At 43.2% G+C, this 8,363-nt stretch overlaps 1 protein-coding gene across 2 annotated transcripts in view; it reads left to right on the forward strand.

Moving 5' to 3' along the window:
- LOC117808287 (cholecystokinin receptor-like) overlaps window positions 1–8,067 on the forward strand; it is a 31,052-nt gene extending 22,985 nt beyond the window's left edge. Inside the window, exons 4-6 of one of the 2 annotated variants that reach the window (XR_004630209.1) lie at window positions 1,338–1,456; window positions 2,534–7,399; window positions 7,476–8,067. Coding sequence is in view for 1 of the 2 variants with exons in the window: in XM_034677945.1 (XP_034533836.1) it covers window positions 1,338–1,456; window positions 2,534–3,108 (694 nt within the window). In the remaining variant the exon portion in view is untranslated. Of the gene's footprint in view, window positions 1–1,337; window positions 1,457–2,533 lie in introns of both variants that reach the window. The other variant, XM_034677945.1, reaches the window with a different exon arrangement.
- Window positions 8,068–8,363: the final 296 nt, after the last annotated feature.

The raw sequence follows: 8,363 nt of genomic DNA on the forward strand, positions 1-8,363 counted from the left end.
CTCTGCTTTAACATCTCCTTTCAATGTTTTATTCCCTTTTTCCCCCGCTTCATTCATGTTCCTACTTTCTTCTTTGAGGTGTCATCACTCCAGGCACTCTGGCAAGCAAATCGAGAGCCATTACCGTTGTTCTTTCTGCGCGAGAAAAATTGATCTTTTATGATCAAAACACACCCGAGCACACAGCCTGGAGGAGCAGAAAATGTCTCGCGATTGTCACATTACGGCATATTTAACCGTGTTTATTTGACAGGATGTTGGGCGCAGAAAAACGCAACTCTGGCTGGAGGCTTATGTAAAAGCATGCGTGCTGTCTTGTGTGTTGTGTGCATGTAAGGCTGTCTTGTTACCATAAGTCAATGTAGAGTGTAAATTTGCACAACACTTGTGTAAACTGTCAATATGTCAACAGTGCTTTAAAAAGGTCATGTTGGAAAGCCTCCATAGGTTGAACAGGATGGCTGCAACAACATAGACCTGCAGCACATGACTAGTCCGACTGGATCAGCTCACTCTGCGAACTGCAGAGCTCAAATCCACCTGCAAAGCTCCTGTGAGGTGTTATTAGCTGCAATATTGATGCCTCTATGTGAGCTACCTTAGTGGACTAAAACAAGCTTGGCTGGCAGAACATCAGCTGAATACATGCTGCGTCTGATTTCACCAGTCTCATATGTATTGTCACTGATGCCTGTACCACTGGGATGCCTGTGTGCTCTGCCCACCTCAGGCTTTGCATTCCACTTAGGCACATTGAAGGGTAGGGAGCTCCCAGAACAGATCCAAACCGCCAAATATAACTTTTTGCAGGCAAATATTTATCTCCTTTGACGTGGTCCTGACTGAACCATCACTGACTTCAGACTGCAACTTTTTAGCTAGCATTCTTAGCATCTAAATCCTTACCTCAGCAGAATATACTGATCATTAGAAGTCTACTCCACCAGCACTTTGTACAGTGTATATTCTCTAAGTTTGACAGTTACGAGTATTAGCTAGTGCCGAATAAACCGGCAGCAGCATGCAATATTCATGGAGTTTAGCAAACGTTGCATCAACATAAAACTGCGTGTGGTAAACTAGCTAACAGTGAGAAGTTGCAGAGCCAGCCTGAGACGCTTCAGTAACCTTCCCTGGACACCACAGGAGTAAAGAGAGCTGTTCAGAGGTTTCATCCATGTGCAGGATTCAAGAAGTTATTTAATCTGTAGCTTGAGAATCTGGTGTTTTTACCGGCTGGTCCTGAGGGCACATGTAGTTCAGGTTTTCTCTCTTTTTTTCTTTTTTCTGTGAGTTGTTTTTGAGCCCTTGTCTTTTCAATTCTGCCTGTTTTTCAGGTATGTGCTGCTGCTGTTCGTATTGTTCTTCATCCCGGGAGTCGTGATGATGATAGCCTATGGTATGATCTCCAGAGAGCTCTTTCGGGGCATGCAGTTCGAGAGCAACGAGACCGCTGGTGAGATCTGTCAGAAAAACATCTGAAACTGTTCACTTTGATTCAAGTCAAACTAGAACTGAAAGGGAAGACGGGACCCAGCAGGTTTAACAACATTTCAGCAAATCTGGACACAGCTTCAGTGTTCTGTCATTAATGCAGTGTAATTCCTGCGAATGCAAATGAGTTCTCAGAGACAAGTAGACAAATAATGCAACACGCCAGCGGAGGAAAATCTGTTTGTTTTGCCTTCAGCAGACACTGACATATTTTGTTCCTACCTACAGGTTCTGCACCTGTTACATCCAAATTTACACTCTCTCTGCAGTCTGCTTATTCTCCGGCCTGCTCAGAGTTCCTCCATAGCCTTGCATGAGAAGTAAAAATATCTGGGGTACAATAAATTCCTTTCAGGTGAATTATAACTGCTGCTGCAACTGCGTGCATGAGGCGCACCAGTTTCCATGGAGTCCAGTCTTGTGCGTGATTCATCGAGGTTAAGACGATCTGAAGCTGCAGCAGCAGCAGCTGTAAATCTCTGAGCACAGTGTTTTGTATTCCTGTAGGATGAACTTAAATTCTCAATGTTTTTACGCCTTTTAAAGGGAAGATTTGCAATATTCCAACCAATTTTCTTGTTATTCATTTTGTTGCTGTGCTCTACCTTTTGTTTTCCACAGCCTTGAGATGCATATGACTTTTTCCTATTATCATTCCTCCTACCTTGTCCCCCCCCCTGAGGGAGTAATAATGTATTTCACATTGCTCTGTTCCTGTGTGAACTTTAAAACAGGAGGTTTATGATTGAATCTCCCTGTTCACACTGCCCATTAAAGATCCCCTCCTAATGTGGAAGTAAGTCCAGACAAAATTCCCTCTGTCTTGCTCTCTTTTTCACTGCAGCTCTCAGCTTTGGGCCTGATTTCCCCAATTGCTCTGTAGTGAGCCATTAGCCTCTGTGTTACTTGATATTTACAGTGAAACTGAGACTCATTGGAAACAGGTGAATAGTTGTGCCTCAGCTTTAGGGCGGTGCAACGTACCATGAAAGGATTTATGTTATATTGAAATGATTATCAACCAACTTCTTCTCTGCAGGCCAGAAGAACGGTGCTGCAAAGCCTCTCACAGCCAATGATGACGATGATGGCTGCTACGCCCAGGTAGCAAAAAAGCCCAACTCTGCCGTGGAGCTCCCCACCCTCTCCGCCTCAGCTGCTGCCACCCAAGCCAAGACCGAGCGTGCCCGCAGCAACACCTCAGATGCAAAGCTGCAGGCCAAGCGGCGAGTCATCCGCATGCTCATGGTGATCGTGGCGCTCTTCTTCATCTGCTGGATGCCGCTCTACTCCGCCAACACCTGGAAGGCCTTCGACTTGAGGTCGGCCTCCAGAGCTCTCTCGGGAGCGCCCATCTCCTTCATCCACCTGCTGTCCTACAGCTCCGCCTGCGTCAACCCCATCATTTACTGCTTCATGAACACGCGCTTCCGAAAGGCTCTGATCGCCACCTTCGCCTGCTGCTGCCGCAACCGCTTCTGCCGCCACTGCTTGTGGTGCCGCAAGAGGGAGGCGGGCGAGGACGGCACGACGGCTGTCTCCATGGCTACGTCTATGGCCACTTCCGTGTCCAAGATTAGTTACACCACTGTCGGCAACACCGGCAACTGCTGAGCCTCGTGGGGATCCTGGGTGGTCACCTCGGTGGCTGTCAGGGCAGCAGTCAGTCCGTGTACCATCTGTTTTTCCAATTTCCTGATTTTCCCTCTTCATCTTAATGTGCTATGAGTCATGAGCTGAGTAATATCCCTGCCCTCATTTGCGAGGCCGTTTTTTTTTTAAAAGGTCTCTTTCAAATACGTGTGCATGGCTGCAGAATGTGAGACTGGGAAAACGCTGTTTCAGTGTGGTGACTTTTTTTCCTTCTCTTTTATTGGCAGCATCCGCTTTGTTGCATCCAGAGGAGAACATCAAGTGCCTGTGCTGTTTGTAAGTCTTTGTTCATCCTGGCAGTTTGTTCACTCACAGACATTATTAGTGAAGAACTACACTGAAAATATGTACATGTAAATACTCACTGTGCCAAAGGTTATTTATGAGACATACTGTTTACGAATGAGGACTTTCACTGAACCAGTTCAGCTCCTTTTTTTTATTTAATGTTGTTTCATGTTCATTCATTCAGGGCATCTTTCTATGTGTTCTCGGAGTTCATCTATTGCACATCGTCCGCTCGCAAATTTCCTGAAAAAGCTGAATGCCAAGTAGTCAGCATGTTTACACCAAAAAGACATCAAAGGGAACAAAGTTAGTCCGGTTTCTCTGGACGAGCTCTGACTTAATGTTTCAAATTTACTGACCTGTGTTTCATCACCTCTTGTATTTAAAGCATCTATCCAAAAATTAGCATACTTTGGGGGATTTTGGTTAGCATCACCGTTTGCAGAGCAACTTTGTGATGCAAGCTGATATTGGAGGTGCATGTTTACATCGACATCTTGAAGAAGGCCTTACTGCATGGTATGCATAAATAAGAAAGCCTAGTGTGTAGAATTTTGTTTATCCACGCTGCAGCGCATCAAACTGGAACCAAACAGGCTCGGTCATGGAACATAAATCTCCTTTCTCCACTGCTAAATATGTATGATGAATACTGATGCAGACATTAGCATGAGGATGTGGATTAGCAGGAGAAAAAAAACATCCATAAAAGGCTGCAGTCCGCCCTTACAAACCACACAAAGAGGTGCTTTAGTCAAACTCACCTTCTCTGCTCAATTATCTCAGTGGCGTCTTTAATGCACTCGCTCTGCCTTCTGCCTCAGCGCTGCCAATTACTCTGAGCGCCACCCAAGTACTAGGACCCTGTTTCTGCAGGCGCACACTAACGAGGGGTTTCTCAGGGACCCTCACTCACGGCGCAAACATCACAGCTAGAAGTGATGACCGGTTTCTCCACTCATGTGCCGTGTCTTAAGTCCTTCGAATCTTGATTGTTTAAAGAGCACATTTCATTCATCAGCAAAAACCCGAACAGATAAACTTAATTTTTTTAGAATAGAATGAAAGTTAGAGCTCAAAAAGGAAAGCAGAGTAAGATGAGAAGAAGTAACACTAAATATGAAGCTAGAACCAGGGAATGGTTAGCTTAGTATAACACTGGAGAAAGCTAGCTTGGAGCTGTTTCCTTGTCTAGGTCTTTTATTTGAAACATTTATTGTTGGGTGTTGTGTTGTCACATAATTGGGCGGTTTACTTAATATGCTAATGCACTTTATGGCAGAAAATACAGAGGATTGATACCACTCTTAGATCTGCCTGTTGACAAGAGAGATGTTCTAACAATTCAATACAACAACACTAGCTTATTTAGGGGAATTCTGTATTTTAAATTTAGTTTGAACTTAAAAAAAGGAAGCCGTTGAGATTAATCATGTAAAAACTTTACATAAAATTTCTTTTTTTTGGTATTAAAAACGCTTGAATTGCTAACTGTGCTATTCTTTTGTTGGTCACTAAAATGTTAAAAAGGCGGCAATTACAAATTTAGCATAGCAATGAATTATGACAGGTTTTTTCAAATTGGGATGTTGCTATTTGATTAGCAACTGAATTGCACATTAAGAAGTCTACTTTAAGCAAATTGAAGCACTAGCTTAATTGAAAATTTTAAGCAAATTTGATGAAATGACATTTTCATAAAAGGATATGATGCTCGTTAACAGATTCTGAGTAAACCATGCAGCTACACCAAATTACAGACATGATATTGTTACATTAAAATGCCAGTCGGCCTCCTTATCGCTGTATTTCTCCCCGTGATGTAACACTTTGTCCCATACACCGTGTACGTTGACAGCTTACCGCTGTCATTCCCTATCTCTTTTAACTTTGTTCCCCTTTTTATGTGTTCTCCCATCGCCGAGCACTCCATGTCCCTTCAGCTCCCCCACACACCCACCACCCTCCTTTGTATCCTTACTCCAAAGCAGGCGTACGAATACATGAATGACAATAGTGTGTGGGTGACAGCTGAGATTTGCAGCGACAAGCACTGTCCGAAAGTACCGTAGAGGCTCCTCCGTCCGTCCGTGTAACCCTTCCTCCACCTCCCTTTATGTTTGCATTCACTTACATGCTTTCTACACATTCAGAAAGTTGAGCCGATTATGCATTGAAATGCAAACTGTTAAGCGTTTTTCAATAACCAGAGCTTAGTTAGAATAGTGACAGTGAGCCTCTTAATCCAGGGCTGGTTTGGTTTTCTGAGGCAAAATAAACCCAGTGCGTTTTTAAAGAATAGAGCAGAACTTTCAGCTGAGCTTGCTTGTTAAAAAGATAAGCCTGCCAGAGGGACCCAGATTTTTTTTTCTTTTCAAACTGTACTGCTTTGTTGAATTTTGCATCTGTTTTGCCATTCAACTCAGCAGGAGAGCAGGTGTGCATTATTTATACCAGGGACACAACTCCTCTACTTTTTCGTACGTAGCCTCTTCAAAGTGCAACTTATTCATTCCTTACTTCTGATACACAACCGTACGAAAAAGTGTTCTTCAGAGGTGAAAGAACTGCAGTCTTTCTTGGATTTAGAAGCCAGTTAGTGAGATTAAAGCACGTTCTTCAAATGATGTGTTAGAATTCCTAATCCGTACGTGATCACCAAAGCAAAACAGCACAAAGAATCATGGGATATGTTGGGTTTTCAAAAGAAGCACCTGTTGCGTCCTAATCCGTTAGCTTAATTAGCTCATTCTGCCCTGTCAATCATTTTTTAAAAGTCATCTTTTTATCATTTCTAAGCTAGTTATGACTTTGTGTTATCTATGTAAAATTACAAGCAATAGTTCTACGTGCTCGCTTGTATTTAAGCTAACTGTTGCTTCATTCTAAGCACATTAGAAAGAGTGGTATCAATTGTCCTTTCTCACAATTCAGCGTGAAAGTAAATGAGCGTAATGCCTGAAATGTTAAATTATACCTTGAAGGATATACGGAGCACTTGGGAAACTGTAAGCCACTTGTCTGTAGCTGAGAATGTCTCCTTAAACAAAGAGCAGAAAAATAGATTTTCAACACAGCACAGTAAGTTTTCAGACTCCTTAAAGAAAAAAATAAAAAGCTCCTCTGAGGGTTGGAAATCTAATTCCTCCCCCTTTTCCCCAGAAATAATGCCTGATGCAAATTGAAACTGAAATGAGACGGAGGCTGTGCGTAGTTGGTTTCTCCCCCTTATCTCTACTTCCCTTGACAAGAATCCCATTAGGCGCTTCAGGCGGCGCACGAGGAGGAAAACAGCAATCAGCTTCGCAAAATGTGATCCACTGGAGGGGGACACAAAACAGAAGAAGTGACAGCACACAATGTGAAACTGCAGTGTCATCTTTCAGGCACGTCACTTTTCTTGTAACCTCCTCATAGTCCCGGTGAATCAGTCGTGCTCTGAAAGAACACGGCATGTCACTGGTGTCACAAATACATACGTGTCATCACCGGTTCCTGTGCACTTCATACTTTATAGTGAGCTCTCTACGCCGCTCATTATTATTTTGCTCGTATTCGAGAAGCTCATTAAAATAATTTTGTTGGTTTACACTTAAATTGAGGGATTACACACCCGCAGGAAACTCTTCTAACCTCCTGACTTTAAAAAATCGCCAAACAAAAGCTTCTTTTTCACATGGACTGCAAATGTGTGAGCTGCAGCCAGCAGCAATCACGGTCCAAACACTCGTAAGTACATGAGAAAGAGATGTTCCTTTATTATTTATAATGGCCTCCTGGAGGAGCAGCTGTGAGTAAAATGTGCCTCTGCTAAATTATTTCTATTTTGTTTTCCCGTGGAATAATTAATAACTACAAACAGAGAACTTTGTAGCTTCGCCTTGGGCGCCGAATGAAATGTTGTGTTCTGGCCTACAGGTTCTGCACCTGAGCGCCACGAAGAAGCGCGTTCAAGTTCAACAACGTGAGCTGTCAAAGAATCTCTGCTCCTTTTCATGATCATGTTTTTATACTCGGCCTTACAGATTGTGTTCGTGTAGGTGGAACGCGTCCTTTGTGGCTTTTTTCGTCTACAAAGGAAGAGAAGGTGAAGCTCAACACCTTCGTAGTGTGAACATGTACGTCAAGTTAAAGTCTCGCTTCAAGGGGAGAAAAACATTCTGCAAATAAACAGTCGGGCATGCTGAGGTGACGAGCTAACGCGCATCACGTAGCTCTAATTAGCATCGAGAACCCTTATAATGAAGCCGTCTGTGTTCGTGCGTCGACATGCGTTCACCAAAGCAGCCTGTCAAGTCTGCTGGACTCTCTGCCACATCTGGTGCCTGCTCGTGCTACAGTGTAACACTATACAAACGTGTAAATGTCTGTTCTCATGTCTGTGGGAGGTTTTAAATGTGAGGTTATTGATGTCTGTGATGTTTTGCTTTAGCCGTATCTCCAGTATGAGCTAACGTATAATGATGCAGTCTTGTTTTTCATGGTTTGGTTCGTGGTGACTGGTGACAGAGAGGGTATTTCTGATGCCAAAATATCCATTATTTAACAGAGAATAGATATTGGGGGGAAACATGGTTATGTCTTTATGTTATATGTATGATTACTTCAATAAAAAGTTGATTTCTGGTAAAAGAAATTGAGTCTCATTCACATCTCAGGCTGGAACGAGTTGGACTAAATGAGCATTCGGCGCTGAAACATGAAACAGCAGATGAATAATAAAACAGCAGCAAACAATGGTGAGCCAGCTCCCTCGGCGAATGCTCTCTGGTGTAAATCAAAGTCCTCCTGGAATGTGAAGCCCGGAGGAAGCTCAAAGTCGAATTTCATCACCACAGCAACGCGCCCGACCACAACTTTAATCTGTCGTCTCGGACCAGGAAACTGAGAAAAGACTTTTCTTCTGTTTTTTTTTTTGAGGCTGTGTT

This window comes from Notolabrus celidotus, chromosome 24 (genome assembly GCF_009762535.1).
Source record: "Notolabrus celidotus isolate fNotCel1 chromosome 24, fNotCel1.pri, whole genome shotgun sequence".
NCBI classification, from domain to species: Eukaryota; Metazoa; Chordata; class Actinopteri; order Labriformes; family Labridae; genus Notolabrus; species Notolabrus celidotus.